General features: G+C 35.6%; 1 protein-coding gene across 2 annotated transcripts in view; it reads right to left on the bottom strand.

The window, feature by feature from the left end:
* Positions 1-20,245, bottom strand: part of ITGA4 (integrin subunit alpha 4) — a 434,521-nt gene that overhangs the window by 21,798 nt on the left and 392,478 nt on the right. For both annotated transcript variants that reach the window (XR_010122378.1, XM_055289905.2), the window contains 4 exons: positions 19,968-20,122; positions 17,087-17,241; positions 6,109-6,258; positions 4,133-4,209 (listed from right to left, as the gene is read on the bottom strand). Coding sequence is in view for 1 of the 2 variants with exons in the window: in XM_055289905.2 (XP_055145880.2) it covers positions 4,133-4,209; positions 6,109-6,258; positions 17,087-17,241; positions 19,968-20,122 (537 nt within the window). In the remaining variant the exon portion in view is untranslated. The remainder of the gene's footprint in view (positions 1-4,132; positions 4,210-6,108; positions 6,259-17,086; positions 17,242-19,967; positions 20,123-20,245) is intronic.

Below are 20,245 nucleotides of genomic sequence, written 5' to 3'. Positions count from 1 at the left end.
CTGAGTAAATACATTTACCTAAAACAGGTTTATAGCTCTGGGGCACATAAATACCATTAGTACCAGCAGAGTTATAGCTGGGAGAATGCACGGAACATATGGTCACAATTCGCCTACTGTTTCTGAGAAAGGAGAGAGGACACCTTTGTGGGAGAGACATATTTTTGTCTGATAAGAGTATAATTTACTAAAACACAAAGCACTTTGTCAGAACCTTTCACTGTGAGTCTAAGAAATTAATTAGAAGGGCTCTCATTTAAAAGTTCCTCAAATAAATTATCATTTATCTAATAGAAATACATAGCCTGTAACTTTCTTAGTTGATACAAAAAATATGATGCCTACTACCTTATATGGACATTGATGCCACTTCAAACCTTGTAAGACTGCAACTACTGAGCCAGTCACAGCCAGCTATATTTTCAGGATATAAAGCTTATATACAGAATTATGTATAGAATTGGCAATGTTTCATTTTATGGCCAAACTAAAAAAGCTTATTTATAGAAATTCCAACCATAATATATCAAAAATAGAAATAGTAATGACTTTTATTGAGCCTTCGTGTAAATCAGGCTTTGCACTAGGCACTTGGCCTGCATTATTACCCTTTAAGACAACCTTAAAGAGTCGGTACTATTTTTATCTACTTAGCAATGAGGAAAGAGGTCTAGAGAGGTTAAAAGTCTTCTCTGAAAAGGTCACTAGTAATACAGTAGATATGGGATTTGAACCAGGTCAGTTTGACTTCAAATCTGGAAGCTCTTCACCACCACAACATTGGTTCTTAAGGTTTCAGTGTGATAAGAAATTGGAGCTCTATTAATTGTGAAGATCTGTGGCCTGGTCCCCTTTAGTTCTGATGTGGATGGTCTGGGGCCTAGCAACCTGCATTTCTTTCAAGTATCCAGGTGATTCTCATAAAGGTGGCTCAGAGACAACACCTTAAGAAACACAGCCTTACACTTCATTTAAAATCATTATGCCATTTAAAATCATAATGGGTTTGATAAGCTGCAAGAAATATTATCACTAAATTAAAAATGCAAGGTAGATATTTTGCTGTGAGAAAACATGTAACAAAGAAAAATAATTCACATTAAGATGCATTTTCATTATTCAGGAAAGAAGCATAGTTAGTAATATTTTCTTATAAATGTCAACGTCTCATTTTCTCATAGGCCAGAGAGACTGCAATGAAAGGCGATAGCACAAGTGTCTGATTTAAGAAAATGAAAACACTCCTTTGCTTGCAACTTAGAAAAGATTTCCCCCATACAGCTCGTCTTATCAAAGGCCCATGAGGGTAAAAACACTAAGACAATTAAGCAGTTTAGGAAGAAAATAAATACAGAAATGGGAAGATTGTAAGTTATTCAACTAAGAAATCAACAAAGGCACTGCCCTACATGCTGGGATACAAAGTAGTCAGTAGTCACTGTTTCTGGATTACAGTTAATCTGGGTAACTTAAGTATAAAGTCCAATCATCAATCAAATAGGTCAAGGCTTTTTGGCCCTGAACTATGGACTCTCAAGGCTAAACTGACATTACCTAAGTGAAAATAATTGATTGATTCTTGGCCATATGTGATCCTACCACAGTAGGGTACTCAACTCTGTTTGTCAACCTTTTTACTTATTCCAAGTTGACTCCCTGTCCTTTATCTATTTTGAATTTTTTCCGTTCCTTTCAAGTTCCCAAACATATCCTCAATGCCTTCAATTACCATATATAAACTTGCTTTTTATCCTAGCCATCCATGAGTTCTCTGTATTTCCCTCCCTTCCACATTGAAATTTCTTCATGTCAAGCATCTTTTCATAGCTTGTTAGCTCAAGATAAGGAGATTCTTAACTAAGGCTAATTCCTCTACCTATGAATCTGATCCCTTCTGGGATCTTGTTCCATTCTCAGCAAACCTCTCCAGTCACCTGCAGCACTCCAGGCACTGTTAGGCATTGAGAACACAAAGATGAAAGGACAGGACCCTGCTTTGCAGCAGCTTCCAGGACAGTGTGGAGACAGACTCTCCATAATTGTGAGCACAGTGCCATAGGACCAAGGGCACAACAGAACTTAAGTTTAAGTAGCTGAAGACCAGGGGGGCTTCCCCTAGGAAACAGGTGAGATTTAAAAGATAAATAAAAGTTAATCAGGTAGATGGGCAGAAGAAGTGAGAAGATATCGAGGTTCAGGAGAGCATGGCATAGCCAAACCACCACAAGTATTCAGCCATTGATGAAAAAACTCCCTGGGGAATTGGTGAAAAATACCACCCAGGAGTTTAGATTTTAAGTCTAAAATGAGCCACTGAAGCACTGTTATCACATGTGTATGTTAATAATGCAAAATCGAAGGCCAGTATCCTAGAAAGCAGGAGAACTTAGTGACCTAGGTAGGATAGTGAGTGCCTAGTTTGGAGTAATAGTGGTACAGATAGCAAAACATGATGGATAAGAAAGACATCTAGGTGGTAGTATTGTAGAACTTAATAATTCTGGATATCAGGAATAAGAAAGAGAAAAGAATGCAGATTGAGCCCTAGGTTTCTGGCTTTGGTAACTTTCTAATGTCCATGTCATTCCTGGATAGTGCCTGGGCAGATTGAAACTATAGGGCACCCAAAAGGACATGTCTAATAGGGAATTTGATATGTAGATGGGTGTGAAACTCAAGTGACACTGGTTTAGGCATCAGCAGTGTAGGCATGCCAGTTGAAGTTGTAGTTGTGAGCAAGACTACCAAGGTTGAAGGTGGTAGTGAGAGAAAGGGCTGAGGGAGGACCATTTAGGGTGCCAAAACCAAAGATCCATCAAAAACAGCTGAAAAGAAAGGGCTAAATAACTACCAAGACAATGGGAGTAGGATAGTATCATGAAAATTAAAGGATAAGACATTCAAAACAGGAAGTCAACGGCGAAATGCTTCAGAGGGGAATTGAAGTATGGATGTCTCCCTCCAGTTTATTCTTTTCCCTGCCTCTGGCCCTCACATTTACATCTTCTAATAATTAAACAAATAACAACATTTGATAAATACATAAAAATTCCTCACTTGAACCCACTTGTTCCCAGTATACTCTCCTTTCTTTCATCACTAATCCTGTCATTTGGCTACTTCTGCACTGAGAGTTCTATCTTAACATTTGCCAGTGATACCCATTTTTTCACCACCCGTCACATTTTATTAATAAATGCCAACTTCCATGACCTTTAGACATTACACTATCTGATCTTTTTACAAATTTTACAATATTAAGTCTCCCTGTTTATATTCTCCATTGGCTATTTCACCAGGGACTTGGTTCTCTTTAATTCCTTGAAGATACCTTCTCAGTCTCCTACAGGGACTCCCCATTCTTTTTAGTCTCCTTGAATTGTCCCCCAAGATTTGATCCATAATTTTTTTCCTCTACAAAATTCACATTTCTATCCCTTGGGACATCTCACAAGTCACTAATGTATGGAGGAACTTCCAAACATAATCCTGAACTAGATTTTCAAGTGGAATGCCACATAGAAAAGTCCCTCCAAATTCAACATGCCCCAAATTACAGCTGCTCCATTTATATCCCAATCTCCCAAAAATAGTTGCCCGTTTTCCTGCCCTGTCACTGATGCATCTCCTTCCCTTCTTTCACTTGCCTTCTATGATCAATCCTGAACCTGAAGTGTTCATTCTCTCTCTCTGGTCCTTGTTTTCACATCATCTCTTTGATATGCAAAATGATTTGAATATAGGGGATCCAGATATGATAAAAAAATTGCAGTGGTTTATTTGCCATCATAAAATAACGACAGCAACCAACATTTATCCAGTCTTTGCTACGTGCTAGATGCTATTCTAAAGCACATATCTATTTCCTTTTTACTCTGTTTCCCCTTCTATGAATTTAGAAGAGCAAGATGGTTTATTCCTTTTTAAATTTGTCATACTGGGATTATATATCAGTCTGAGTGATATAACCAGTTTTCTGGGCGATAAAAAACTAAGCATTGTGTTGCTAATTCTTTAAATGCTGTTAATTTTCAAGGGTTAGCTGTTGTTCCTTTTCTTTTGGGAATGCAAATGCACACACTCATTACCCCCTCTTGATGAATAACAGAGACTATATACCACATATACTTACTTCAAAAACCCAATCTTTGCAGAAACCTGTAAATCAGCAGAACAATTTTCATGGGCACAAAACCTTGCAAAGTTTATCTGGAAATAAAAAGACAAGGTTTTTTATTTTGATTTAATCAGCAAGTATATTTATATGTATTTTAAAGAAGACAACATCTGTGATGCATGAGAAAAATAAAATTGATACATCAAATTGACAACTCTATTTTATCTCTTTTAAAAAGTTCAAATTGAGAATTAGTAGGGTTCAAATGACAATTACTTGCAGGGCTAAAATAGTTAACTTCTAAATAGGTAAAACTTAAAGCCCAAATTTTGTAAGTGAAATAAGATTTGGAAAAAAAGTTAAATGAAAGGCATTAAAGGAGTTTATTAGCAGCCAAGATGTTTTTCACTGGTTTCCTCTCAATTTTCTGGTGCTGCAGTTTGATCCCATTTATTACATGTAAGTATGACACTTAACTTTGGCAGATGTTGGGACAGTGATTTTATATTCACTGAAATTAGCTACATGGAGATACTTAGAAATTTTACTTAGAGGCAACATTGAACAAAATTAAATAAGTAAGGGTTTCAGAATTTAATTAACTCTAAGCTTTTTAATAAGATCAATAAATACTACAAAGGACCTAGGAAGACCCAAGGCATAAGCTGGACAAAAGGAAAAAATGGGGAGAGATAAAAGGGAAGATAACGGGAATAGGTAAAGAGAGACAGATGCAGAAAACAGAGATCTAGAAAGTCAGAAGGAGCCAGGCTCATTAAGTGTAAAGTGACTAGAGTACTGTCAAATAGCGTGCCTACAGCTGGGGGAGAAGTGTAAATATCTCTCTAAATAAATATGATTTTTTTCTGCCATTTCTATTGGTAAAGCAGGTTGTTCTAAGAATCAAAATATAAATTAATATAACTACAAATTGCTAAGGTTTTGGCTTGTGCACTTGCAATATTGAGATTCTCACTATTAAAGACATTTACAAATAGTTGATGTTGACAACTGAAGTTTAACAGAAGAGTAAAAACAACCCCTGACTTCCGTAAATATTTTCATATGAGGGTACAGAGAAAAATCTGCTCTTCAGTTATCTTCACTTGATCCTGTATTCTAGACTAGACTAGTGGTGATTGTAAGCTCAATTATCTTAAAGTGACTATGGGGCAATTTTGTCTGGACAGGATATGAACCAGACCTTTAAATGTCCCTTTCATCTTTTACATTCTGTGTGTCATTAGTGAACATTTTAATGAAGGCTTTTTACCATGCCCAGACACATCCTGTTTTTGGACAAACACTATGTCTTTGTGTTGATAGACACTAAAGGTCTGAACAACAGGACTCCTGAGAATAAATACACTGTCAGTGAAACTTAAATATTTTGAGATAATTTAGAAAACGGTTCACTGGTTAGAATGTAGGATCCATCTCAAATGCAATTGATCCTGGGATGAGGCTGAAAAGCATATAATAAAATTTTTAAAAAGAAGTTATTGTATAACATAAATACATGTGTCTGTAAATGGGTAAAACTAAGCAAGAAAATTTGATTATGAAGACGTGAGTGAATCTGTGAATAGGATGAAAGCAAGGGAGAAAATGAGAAGAGGAAGATAAACTGAGGACACGTGATGACACTGAATAACTAACTTATAAATACAACCTTCTCCCATTATGATGTCTCTCTAGTAATATATCTTTCTTCACTTGCAAGGCATTAAAAATAGAATATCAGCATTTTATATGAGAATCTACCGTTGTGATTAATGCATATTTTAAAATATTCAGTTCAATATCCTAAAGGGAATATAAACAATTTAAAGAAATGGAAAACATGACACATCATAAATCTATTTTTTTAAAAAATTCATAAAATTTTTTTAAAAATTCTGACATATAGTTCACTTCTTCAGAATTATGCCATATTTTAAAAATTTAGTTAAATGCCACATAATAATTTGAATAAAGGAAAATATTCCTACTGTTTTTTTAATTATGTCTTTTTCTTTCTTCTGCTGAAGAATTGGCTGAAGTGGTGGGAATTCCTCTGTGCTTCGTTTACTGATGACATGAGGACCAAGGTGGTAAGCAGCTTCAATCTGAATTGGGGTGAGGATGTCCCGCACATCTTTCTAAGGAAAATAACCGTATGAATTAATAACAAAAAGAAGCACATAAATTAAAAAAATATAAAACTCCTTTCCTGAATAAGGCCAAACACTATACATGGAAGAAAAAACAAATACTTATCTTTTATCTAAACTGTTAAAAAAAAGATGTATATTTTTTCATATCACACAAAATCATTTATGTTTCTTATGAAAAACACAAAAAGAATAAAAATGAAAAATAATACCATCCAATAATAGTTATAACGGTCTATACGTGGGAGTATTTTCTTCCATGCTATTTTCTATGCATTTAAAACATAACTTGATATTATAACATAAGTATCTTTCATGATAAGCTTTTTGTAAATCATTTCAAAGGGCTTTTTATCCCATTTAACATTACCCTATATGTTTTCTCTTTATCTCTCGCAATAATATTTTGATGGAATTTGATTCATTTGACTCCAGATTTATTATAAAACATCCTTTTTAGTTATTTATTTATTTTTTTTTAAGGAGATGGGATCTCCCTCTGTCAGCAGACTGGAGCAAAGTGTAGCTCACCACAGTTCTGAACTCCTGGGCTCAAGCGATCCTTCTGCTTCAGCCTTTAGAATAGCTAGGACTACAGGTGTGCACCACCATGCCTAGCCAATATTTTCATATTTATAGAGACAGGGTCTTGCAATGTTTCCCAGACTGGTCTTGAACTCCTGGGCTCAAGGGCTCCTCCAGTCTTGGCCTCCCAAAGAGCTGGGATTACAGGTGTGAGCCACCCTACCCAGCCCTTTTCTTTCTTTATGGAACTTTTCTATTATATTTTCTAACAGATACTGAATGGTATATAGGAAAAGTATTTGTTTTGTACATCTAATTGTATACACTGGTCACTTCACTGATTTTCTTATTAGTTGTTAAAGTTTTTATTTATTTATTTTTCATTTTTGAGTCAGTCTTGCTCTGTCACCTAGGCTTGAGGGCAGTGGCGTGATCTCAGCTCACTATAATCTCCCTCTCCTGGGTTCAAGTGATCCTCCCACTTCAGTCTCCCGAGTAGCTGGAATTATAGGCATGCACAACCACACCCAGCTAATTTTTGTATTTTTAGTAAAAACCAGGTTTCACCATGTTGGTAGGGCTGGTCTCACATTCCTGACCTCAAGTGATCCACCCCCCTCGGCCTCCCAAAGTGCTGGGATTACAGGCTTGAACTACCGCGCCTGGCCATTTTTTTATTTTTTTTAGTTTATTGTGCTTTTATACTTCACAAAGAACTCTTGAATTTATTTACCAATTATGCAGAAATTGTAACCCATTCACAGTCCATTCCGCTCTGTATAACATTCATTTAAACTTAATATCTTAACTAATGTCTACACAGCATTTCTTACTCCTATTCTTGTTGATATGTGGTCACAAGTTTTTTTTTTTTCAATAATCAGATTTTTAAAATTCATTGTCTTCTGTCTCCAAAGAAACAGCTCGAGTTTATTACAACTGATTGACAATTCTTACATTTTAACCTTTATTTCTATATGCAGACATTATTTTCTTTTAAAAATGTTTTCTATCAACTTATAAATGATTTTCTTTTCATTTGATTATTTGCTAGCCTCATTAAAAAATTCCACATTATTTTCAAAATTATTTGCTTACACACAGTGAAATAATCAACAAGAAAATATCTTTGAAAGCATTTGTCATTCGATTAAGTAAGCACTTCACTAGATAGTTAAAGTGTCCTAGACTCTCAAGCATATGAAAGCCAAGAGAGTCAGCCCTCTGTACCCATCGGTTCCACATCTGTGGGTTCAGCCACCTTGGATCAAAAATAGTTGGCAAATAATGGATGGTTGCATCAGTGCTGAACATGTACAGATTTTTTTTGTCATTATTCCCTAACCAATACAGTATAACAAGTATTTACATAGCATTTACATTGTATTACATATTATAAGTAATTTAGAGATGATTTAAAGTATATGAGAGGATTTACAAAGGTAAAGTGCAAATATGGCACAATTTTATATAAGGGACTCGAAGATCCTTGGATTTTTGTATCCAAGTGGGATCCTGGAACCAATCCCCCATGGATACTGCAGGGCAAGTGTATATGAAAATCAGGTAACATATAAAACACGGTGTCTCTTAGAAAGCACCTGTTCAAGCACTGCGCAGAGAGAAATGTGATTTTCAAAGCGTACTCAACAAAAGACTTCTCCTTATCTAAAAAGGTAAGCTAATAAGATTTTACTACTAAAGTAACCTAAGAGGATTTATAATAGAATTCAATTGAGAAACTATATAAAGTAAGACATGTCGATGATAAATGTATAAAATAAGATTTTAGACACTGCAAAAATTAAAAGTAGAAATGATCTCAGGATATGAGAGAGCAGTTCACATCACCACATATAGCCCACCTACACGGAAACTAGTGGAGAAAATCTATGCAGTTTTTGTTTTTCTTGGTATTAGAATTGTCGCTATATGAAGCAAACAATTTGATGAATTGGTTACAGACTGTGATGTCTTTCATGCTAATAATTTAAGGCTGAGTTTTTGACTCTACTTTTCATATGATCGTTTCAATCTATAAGTTCTTCTCATTTTAAAAAATAGATTCAACAAATTCCCTCTTGACCATTAAAGAGTCAAGTGTTTTCACCTAGGCTAGACATATTAACTTAAACCATAAATGAGGTTTATATTATGCTAGATGAGTTCCTCAGGGTAGACCCATGACACTGCAATTGACAGACCTCCTACTGAGTAATGTCAGTGGACCAGGTTTCTATTTATCTATAGACATTTCAGGATTGTAATATGGCTTAGACATTACTGCCCCAAAGCAAATAAGGAATAGAATATTTTCAAAGCTCATCAATTAATAATCCTTAAGGAATAGGGAAAAAAATCCCTATGACACAAATTATTGCTGTGTTGCTCTATTATTTATATAGTAACTTTTGATAAAAATCAACGAAGTAATTTAATAAAGATGACACACACCACATAAAAGACTATATCTATTCTATGTCTTTATGTAATTATGAACAAAAATCTTTTTTCTCTTTTCATTTACAACGTTATCCATTTATGTATATAGTGGTTAAAAGCAATAGTGGTCTGAAGGTGAAGAACTGGTGTTCAAATCTGGGGTCCACCACTTATCTATGTAACATTGGACAAGTTTCTTAATTTGTCTGTAGCTTAGTTATGTTATCTGAAAATGGGAATAATAACAATTATGGTGGTTATACCTATACCTTATTGTTGTGATGATTAAACGACACAATGTCCGTAAAGCAGACATGACAAGATTTGTATGTTGCTTCAAAATTCAGGTATATAAGCCAACTAAGAAATTACTAAATTTCAGTTTCCTAGAATAGGAGATTCTGGTGAACATTTGGAAGGAATAAGAAAACTGAACTACTGCCAACCATCAACATTAAATAGAAAATTAGTTATAGAACAAGGAATAGAGCTCTATTTATTAAATGGTATTTAGAAGATTTGGAGCCTGAATCAGAGTACTCAAGATCCCTGATTACTTTTCCATTCTGATACAGAGATTCTTTTATTAAATTACTTGGTAAGTGATCATCTCAACATGAAACCTTGACCATATAGGAATGCTGCAAATCAAGGCCAAATCCCAAGTTATCGACTTGTGAAAACCGAACAGCTTGAAGCCCTGAGTATTACAATAGCAAACTTGATTAAATTATTCCCTAGGTGTAGGAGCTAGACAGCCACTGATTGTCCCTCCACATGTCCACTGTGTTAATTCTTCTCAACAAGCTTGCTTTGACCAAATCACATGCTATCTAATTCATACTAATTTTCCACAAGGTCTTCTCTACATCTGTTGTATATTACTTTCATTATCCTAATTACCTATTAATTACGCTTTTCTTACAATATATAAAATGTACATGCACTCTTGCAAAAACTGTATTTGACAGACCTTCACACTTATTTAACTTTAACAGCTCCACCTAAGGACAAAAGCTGTAATATCAAAAATGTCTTAAAGTGATTAATTAAATATTTGGGAGTAAAAAGTAGATTTGTTTACATTTTAAAATTTGGATGGGCATGTGCTATCTACATTAAAAATAATGAAGATTCCATGCCATATTTTTATGGACAATTACATAAAATAGGGTGCCCACAAGCATGCAAATTGGCACATGCCTGAAATTACATAACGTCTGTCTTCTTGCTTGACTTTCATGGAAATCTGTATTTCTGGCCAACTTGAGAGCTGAGCAACAGGCCCATGTCCTCCTGTTAATTTGGTGGGGCAAAAAAATTTATAAGATATCACTAAATAAGAAATAATGTCAGGAATAAATATTTGAAGATATCTATTCATGGGTCTACTGTGTCCAAGGCAGCTCTAGGGATACAAAACTGAAAGTCGGCACCTGTCACAATCTATGTTCCACAAATCCACATAGACAGTGTGGGGCATGAATATTCTGATAGAGGCATGTCCAAATACAGAAGAAGTAGGGCCACCTAATCTACACATAAAAGGGGCTGGGGAGGCTCTTACATAGGAAGATTTTAAGCAAGGAATATGACCAGATTTTGGAAATACCTCTCTGGTGCTAATGCAGGGCTCGGGAAAGAAAAGCTGAGACCAAGACATAGGTTGGTACCTGAACCATCACCATCTTGTATAATTGCAGTCCCTTTATCTAGTAAGCTTGGCTCAAGTGGTAGAGAACAGTCAGACATCTAGCACTACAATTTCCTGAGAAAAGACAGCACCCCCAAGACAAATGCCCTAACCATTATACCAATAAAACATTCTCGGATTTTTCTTGTAGAATTTTTTAAATAGCACCAAGAACATAGCATCCATAAATTTGTTAAATATTTATTCACTTTCTGCCTTATGTAATGGATTGTGCTAGCTCTAAGAATACAAATATGCAAAAGATAATATCCTGCCTCAAAGACCTTGCAATCTAACAAAGAATTCACATACGTTATAATAATCATAATATCATAATATTAGTACAGTGATATAGTTTGCTCGCACTTAGATTTTCAGCAGAAATGTCTGCAGATATGAATCAGTCCATAGTGTGCTATTGTTAAAATATTTCTTCTTTGGAGTAAATGACATTTCATTAAACTATATGCATGTATCGCTCAACAATATAAGCAAATGAAATAAAAAAATACAAAAATATATATTTACTAATCAAATACACATTTGTTTTCCTGAAACTATGGAAAAAAGATGAGTTTTAGAAGTCACCTAAAGATTTACATAACAAAACAAACCCGTATTTCAGAAATCTAAAATTCAGAAATTTGAGAAATCAAAGAAAGAAAAGAATTAACTAATCTACCCAGGTAGATTGATGTCATGATTTTAATAAAACATGCGAAGGCCACTGAATTCACTGGCTCTCAGAATATCTCTGGGGACAGGCATTCTTCGTTCAGCAGCTAAGCCAGTATTTCTAACTTTACTGGAAATGCAGACAAACAGGAAATCTTATTGCTTCTTTTGTTATCCCAATGTAGCATCCTTCTTATCTTCTCAAATATCAGTGGATATTTTGATGCAGAGATCCATCAAGTTCAACCAAGAGATATCATCTGTCAAAATTTCAAGGAAGTTTCACTACCATGGCTGCTCTAACATGTCTAAAAACTGCTTCAAGTTACAGTTTGGGTTTCCCTAAATCAAAACTGCTTCAAAATTATCCCTTGTCCTAAGAAATGTCTAAAATTTGATGAAGTTGTATATTTAAATAAAGCAAAAATAAATATTTTCATATACTTACATAAATGGGGAAACATCTTTTCATAGAGGAAAAAGCAATGTCTAATAGAAGACGATTTCAATAGATAAAACGCTAAAAGATATAAATGAAATTAACTATTTCCTTTATATTATGGAAATATTCTAACTCATTAGCAAAATCTAATAATTGTATGGCTCTGGTGGCAAAAATTAAAGCTTGGCATAATTATAATCAACTAAAATACAAAGGTTTTTTTAAAGCAAAAAAAAAAAAAGACAATTTCTTCCTTCTTTCTTATTTTATGAGGAACAAATTTTGACCAGTCAAGCAAAGTAATCCTGTGTGATACTCTTTTATGATTAGACTTAAGAAAACTGATTCCCCTACTAACCAGATAAATGAAAACATAGCCTCAGAAAAATTACATGCCAGAACAAAAATCTACATGCCAGTGATATAGATCCTTATTAGACTATTAAAAATGCACCCTAGTCCAAGAAGATGTAGCATAAAACTAAAGAATTGTGGTTAAAAGAGAATAATTTTTTTTAAACATAAGTTTTATATAAACTTAAGATCTGGAGTCTTTTTGACAGCCGAATTCCCAGCCATCAAAGAACGCGATGGATTTTTAAGTAAATTTAAAGGCTTTCGTTTGCATAAGGTAATCAAAGAATTATCAGCAAAAATAAAAGCAAAATTCAATCTTTTCCTCACTTTTAGGTCTCCAAGGGCTTTTCTATTTTATAATATCTATGCCATCTTTGCAGCTCAATCCATTTAATAGTCAATTCCAACAATTTGCTGATTGTACCGGGATCTCCAATTCAAATTTCTTTCCTGGTCCCTCACCGTCTTGGTGTGCCCCCTCCCCTCCTTAGCCTGCTTCAACTTCACAACCAAAAATATAACCATTCCCTTGTACATTCCCTCCCGCTGCATGCTCCTTGCTTGCTTCACTCTCTTGACCAAACCACAACCCTGGTTTATTGTAACTCTTCATCTACTCCTGCAAGATTGAATGTGACTGGGAAGAAAAACACAAGCACACAGGCTACACTCAGTTTATGACAATAAGTGCAAGTGGTCCCAAACACCATCTGACAACCATCCTGTATTTTGTTACTCTCACATTCTCCTAGAAGACTATTTCATGTCTTCCCAAACTCCAAATGCCACTTCCTCCATCTCTACTCTAGTTGGTGAGTTTGCTTCTTAGTTCACTGAGATTATTAAAGCAATCAGATGAGAACTTCCACAGTCCCCACCACCACATCTACCCAGCACCTGCAAGCACACACTTAGATGAATCATGCACATGCCTATGTAGAACCAACCCTTTCAGTTGTACATTTAATCCTTCCCTTTCTGCCTTCAAGAATTTAGTTCCAGCTCTTCTCCCGTCACATATATCCCAAGTTTTTCACTCTATTGCAGCATGCCTATCAGCATAAAAACATGCTAATGCTTCTCCTGTCTTAAAAGACAAAACTCGAGAAAGCTCTTCACTCCAGTTCAGCTACTGACCCCCAACTCCATTTCTTTGGTCACCTTCGGGGCAAAACTTTTTGAAAGAATAACCTATAACGCTTCTGATTCCTTTCCTTCCGCCCTTCCCCCCACTAATGTCTGAAATGCTTTTGTCACCACCAACAGCCTCTGCATTATAAATCCAATACTGAGTTTTCAGCCCTCATCTTATTTGATCAAGCTGCAGTATAGAAAACATCATCATGCTTTTCCCTTTTTTCACTTCACTTCCAGGATGCCACACAGTGTTGATTTTCTTCCTTTCTTACTGATTGGACCTTCTTATCTCCTCTGTGGGCCTCTTCTCGCCAACCTCTTCATGTTGTAGCGGCCCAGAGTACAGAGAGTGACCCTCTTCTGATCTCAGCCATCTTGACACGGCTTTAAATACCATCCATATGCCAAAGATATGTTAAGTTGCCTTTCCTGTTCTCTGCCTGTCCTCAACTCAAGATGAGTATGTACAAAGGCTTAGTTGATATTTACATTTAAAATAGGTCTCTCTAGCTAAGCAGGCCTACGACTCAACTCTAGAATTTTCTACTCAAAAGGTGTTCTCCTGCAATATTGTCTCGATTGATGAAAACTACATTTCCAAGTGGCTCAGGCTAAAGACCCTGGAGTCATCACAGAGCCTCCTTCTCAGATGCCAGACATCCAGTCTCTCAGCAAATTGTAAACTGGATGTCAGCAAATTGACTTCAACTACTTTTTACCATATCCACTGCCACCACTTTGGTTGCAACCATCTCTCACCTGTGTTACCACAGTAGCCTCTTTTCCATGTGTCGACGCTGGATCTCCTACTCTATTCACAGCACAGCAGCTAGAGTGTTCCTTTGTATACGTATGTTAGATCATGTGACTTCTCTGCCAAAATGCTGTTATAGATCCCCCTTTCTCTCAGAGAAAAAGCCACAGGTTCTATATAATCTCTCCTTCCACCATTCTTCCCTTTGCTTACATTTCTAGCCATCCTTGCCTCCCCATTGTTCTTTAAAATAACCAGGTACATTCTTGAGGCCTTTTGACTCAGCTTTTCTTGCTGGAATACTCTTCTCCTGAACCAGCTGTTCTCAAAGTATGGGTCCTCTGGGAACTTTGCAGAAATGCACATTCTCAGCCCTTACTGCAGACCTACTAAATCAGGGATTCTAGATGGGGGCCAGCAATTTGTATTTTCAGAAGCCCTACAGGTGTTGTTGCTATTACACCCTAAAACTAAGAACAACTGCCCTAGATATCTGCATGGGTAACTTCCTCACTTCCTTCACGTCTTTGCTCAGATATCACTTTCTGAATGAAGCCTACTCTGAGTATCCGATTTAAAATTCTCCACTTCACTCCTTCTGCAGCACTGCACATTTCTATACTCTGCCCTCCTTTTTCCTTTATCATCCGTATAATTCCAAAATACTATAAAATGTATATTTTTATCATATTATTTTTTGTCTCACCCCAGCAGACTATAAGCTCCATGAGGGTAGTTATCTTTTTATGTCTTATTCACTGGTATATACAGAATTTGACACAATGTGGGCACTCAATACCAATCAAATTAATTGAGTGAATGGCCAGTAGGAACATCTACACAAGTAAAGCATGTCCAATCAACAGACAGGCAGGGAGTCCTCTGACAAGTGGGTGTTGTGGGCCCTAGTACGTAATTAACAAGCGTCACTTCATTTCATTGTAAGGAATGCAGAGATAAAATAGATATATATGTTAACACTCCCACTCCTGGTACCATGGTACCAGATGCGTTTTATGGAACACAGGAACAACCCAGGCATCCCAACCGCTATGCGTCTTCTTTTCTAGTGTTAGGAAGATGGAAGAATTCAGGTTGCTGTCTTATGCTTTCAGACTGTAGAAACTTAAGGTGTTAATGTTTTGTATCCTAATGCCTTGGGCTATTACCCTGGTGGAGGTGGGAACGTACACTCATTACATTCCTATACCTTCTTAGGTAACAGCTACAGCTCCTTGACAGAACTCAAGTTCAGGGTAGCTGCAACTGTGGTTCTTATCTTCTGTGTGGGTTTGTTACAAAGGAGAGGGTTGGAGTAACTTCTTGCCGTTCTATATATGAGTTTTAAGTGTTCCAAACACAAGCAAGGTAACTTAGGAAGAGAAAAAGATACTGAAGGAAACGAGCATTTCTTAAAAAGTCTCTGCCATGTACAATCCCAGCAGTAAGTGCTATCATTTAATATTTGCAATATGGTACAAAGGCAATGGCTGAATCCTGCTACCATCAAAACCATGGTAACACTACAAATATACATGCAACAAAACACTTACCTCTGCTAATCATTTCTGCTGCAAATTTACTACGAAAAAGCTGTACAATTTTGATGATCCCTTATTTATAGGAACGATGCCAAGAAACACGGGACTAAATAAACCAGATCACTTTTACAAATTTAACACAATGTGTTTCTTTGTGAACATCTAATGTTGGCCCTTTTATTGCCTTTAAAATGATCTCAATATTTGTGTCTACAATTGACTAAGGTAAGTAAAACGACATCTATGAAGCATGAAAAAAGAACCTCTTTAATTCCTACCATATAAATGATGGTTACATTAATATTCTATACTTTTGGCTCTGAACCATCTAATAGCTTTATTCTAGTACAACAATAAAAACTGTTAAGGGAAATGAGGAAATAGCATGGGGATTATTGCTCTTAGCATTTAATAGCGTATTGGAGTCTTGATGCTTGCTTGCATTTGCTTGGAATAAGTATCTAAGGGAAAATTAAGCCCTAAGCTGAAGCTACTATTTGAAATCCCAGAAAGGGCTCCTGGGAATAGTTTGGCTTTTTGTGACAATAGATTTTCTGATGAAGTACATCGTTCCCTAATGAAAAAGACCTGGCACAGCTTCATATGATAAAATTTGACCAATGTGAGGAGTGAGATGATCAGTTTGGGAATGAGTGTTTTAATAAAAGAAACATGAAATCGGCTGTGCTTTGGCAGGACATACCCCAAACCATCATGAGAGCTGTCGTCCTGGCCCACAGATGATCCCCACCATGCTACAACTGTGTGAGTTCCCACTGACATCACTGACAAAGCTGGCATGGAAACAAAAGACATAATCCAAAAGCAGTCATTTTGGATTCTGCTTCGTTGGAGTCGTATGAAAAACAAACTAACTTCCCCGCCTCCCTCGACCCACCCCAAAAAAGGTACCACAGAATAGATTTGAGGCTCAGTTGAGCTACTGAAGATGTATATTTCTAGGCAAGCAGATAAACAGGGATATGAGAAATGAAATTTTAGAAAGGAAAAGGCAAGTGTTTTCAAATGATGAGGTCAAATGTGACAAATGTGAAAAAGGATGATACAATAAGAGGACTCTGAATTACTTGGGTTGAGATTGCCTGATACTTTAACTGTAGCAACAGGTTCAGGAGGGGTAACAGTTGCTTTTATCTACATTTTATAAAAAGATACCAATACAATAAGTTTCTCTCTATCAACAACGTTGAAGTTCACATATTCATTAATAAAAAAATAGCTTACATTACCCGCATAAATGCTTGATGTGTTCTACAGTTAGCTACTCTGCTGGACACTTGTATGCTTCCTGTAATCACATCAGAAGTTCCATTGGAAGAAAAATAGAATCTTGATGGAGACTCTGCCTTTCTGTTCACATCCAAACTCATGTTATAAAACAAAACTGCAAAAATATAGAGAATTGCAATTAATCTAATTACTGAAATACATCTATTGTTATTTTTGAAGTGATAATAGTCAAAGTTATATAGACTACTGGAAATAATATCTGGAATTCTCTTTATTAAACAGCTTTTTAAAAGACTAACCTGAAATATGAAAGAGGGAACAATTAAAAATACAAATTTAAAAAATTGCTTTCATAAAGATTTATGAACTTTCCTCTAGGTTCCTATTAACAACATTAAGATCTTTAGTTATTTGCTTCATCCTTATATAAAAATTTCAAAAATATAAAAATTGTTGCTAATAAAAGTCTTGCATAAAGTTTCAGATTCCTTTGCGGTCCTTTTTTTCTCAGAACACTGACTAAGGAAGTATAGACACAGCACTTTGCTCAAATGTCACTTGGAATAATTCTATCTTATGTGGTTATATGACTAATTTTATATATGACTTTTTTATATTTTAGATTTGTTTCTGATTTAAAGGCTTTTTTTATACATGAAGTGCACACATGTTTAAGTCAAATCTATATATATGGTTTTCTTAAAAATGTCATCTTTCTAGTCTTATGCCCTGATTATCTGTCCTTCCTCTATGCGTTATTGGTTTCTAGTTTGACCTTCCAGTGTTAATTTGTGCAATTTTTAAAAAATTCTCTCAATAAATATTCTAGCGGTTTGGCAGAGTTTATTTCAAATCTGATGTAGTCAATATTCATCTGCTCATGAAGATCTCCAAATTTGTAAAAAAAAAAAAAAAAAAAAAGAAAAATCTTAAAAGCAAACAAAAACTTCCAAGGCAGATATTACCAAGAAAGTGAGAACCATTTCACGAATCTAAATGGGTTCTTTGCCATGCAACCTAAATCTAATAGTCTGCTGAGGTATCACTCATTATATAGAGGCAATAATTCATAAGTGATAGTTTAAAGAATTTATGTAATTCTTGACATGTTCATTTATATTTTAGGAGTAACTTACACTTCTAGAAGAATTTTACCTACTTATTTCAAGGAAACATAAGCATAAAATCTACATTACTCTTTATACATTTCAAATAAATCCTTCAATCATCTTTTTAGTTGGAAAATAATGAAGTCCAAGCCAATCGGATTTCAAAATTATAATAACTGAGATTCAATACCTCAGAGAAATAGCACTGCAATTGAAATAGCTGTTTACAAGTTCATTGCCCTGAGTTCAGAAAAAGAGTAAATGAAAAAGAGGTGAAAAATAATCCACTATTAGTAAGAGTCACAATGTCCTGGTTTCATTAAACATGCTTGCCATGTGAATTATTTCTCCTGGGAGTCATTTTATGATAACTATAAGGTACGATTCTCTAATAATGTGATGATTATTTATGTGTTTCATATGTTTGTCTTCAACTATTTTTTAAAATATCTGGTCACAATTAAATTGTTAGTAGAGGAAACACTGGTTTTACATAAAAGGAAAGAGCCTCATCTACTCAATGTGTGTCTTTCAGATTATCCATCAGCTTGTCTGTGTTAATGTGTAATTTACTCTGTGGTCAGGCTCTCAAACTGCCATTTTCCAATCAATAACTAGATGAAGGCTTGCCCACCCTCTTATTACTGTAGCTCTGGCCATGCCTTTTCCAGGACACTATTAAAAATCAGTCTGATCTAAAGCAGAGATACCAGGCTCATTGTATACCTTTCAGGTAAAGGCTCATTGTGTACCTAATGCATACTGAGACCTCTATTACATATCCATGGTATTATTTAATAAATATGTGGGCCCTTCACGATGTTTAGATAACAGTAGCCAGCAGGGTCATGAATACAATAAACTCTTGACAGGTCCTAATAGGGGATCATAAACGTTGTGAATTATTAATCTCTAAATGATATGCCCAGATATGCTCTTCTCCTACCACAGGCTCATTTCACTAGTAGTTATTCTTATATTAGCCTAAATAAAACATAATTAGGAACATTAATCTGCTAGCAAAAATACTTATAAAGTCACATATACATGATTGGAGATTCCCCACCACAATGTTGGATGAGCTCTATCAGTGATACTTTCTCCACAGCAGATAACTGAGTGTTGTCTATACATAGGGAAATAGGTAACGGTTCTTAGGATCTTGTAGTCACAGTAAATTATTAACAGGCGTATTATTTATAGAAATCAGAATCAAGTCTAGCTTCTTCAATTTTTTTAATATTTATTTTTATGGTTATTATTTTTTTGAGACAGGGTCTCATTCCATTGCCCAGGCTGGAATGCAGTGGTATGATGACAGCTCGCTGTAGCCTGGACCTCCTGGGCTCAAGCCTCAGCCTCCTCAAGTGCTGGGATTATAGACATGAGCTACCATGACTGGCTTTCTTCAATTATTGACATTGGATAAAATGTCAATTGACATTTTATCCAATGTCAAGAAGAAAGAGATTTCACAGGTTAAGCTCAGTTGGTTTACCTTAAACTAATATAGCAAGTGATACTATGTCCTTTGCTTCTCATAATCTCTAAACAACTACAGCCTTCTAATGTGCCCGACTCACTGGTTAGAACAACGCAAGAATCTGGAAGATGGAGAGGAAAAGCACACATCTCCCGGGAAGAGAAGGTAGCTTCTCTCCCCTGCTCTAAAGATCTCTACGGTGAAAACCGATGAGGGCTCCCAGCAGGATTGTGGGATTAGTTAATGAACCGCACCCCATCAAGCATTAATATTGTAAAGCATACTCACCAATGTAACCTGGAACTTCCTTGCCCTTATATGAGAAACAAAGTGTTAGATCCATGCACACAGAAGGCCATCCATTTTCAACACAGTCAAATTTCGTTCTATTTACTGACTCAGGGTGGCTTAAAGAAGCTTCAACAATTACTACAGGTCTTGTCCTGAGAAGGAAATAAAATTAGCAATGTTAATTGCAGAATTATTTTTCCTTAAGAAGACAAGTGCATATTTTCAGTTTACATTGACCAAGTAATTTCATGAGTCTTATTATGTGTGTACATACT

The sequence above is a fragment of the Symphalangus syndactylus genome, chromosome 8, assembly GCF_028878055.3.
Source record: "Symphalangus syndactylus isolate Jambi chromosome 8, NHGRI_mSymSyn1-v2.1_pri, whole genome shotgun sequence".
Lineage (NCBI taxonomy): Eukaryota > Metazoa > Chordata > Mammalia > Primates > Hylobatidae > Symphalangus > Symphalangus syndactylus.
The sequence above is the reverse complement of the archived record's forward strand: the minus strand, read 5'-3'. Positions and strand labels throughout refer to the sequence as shown.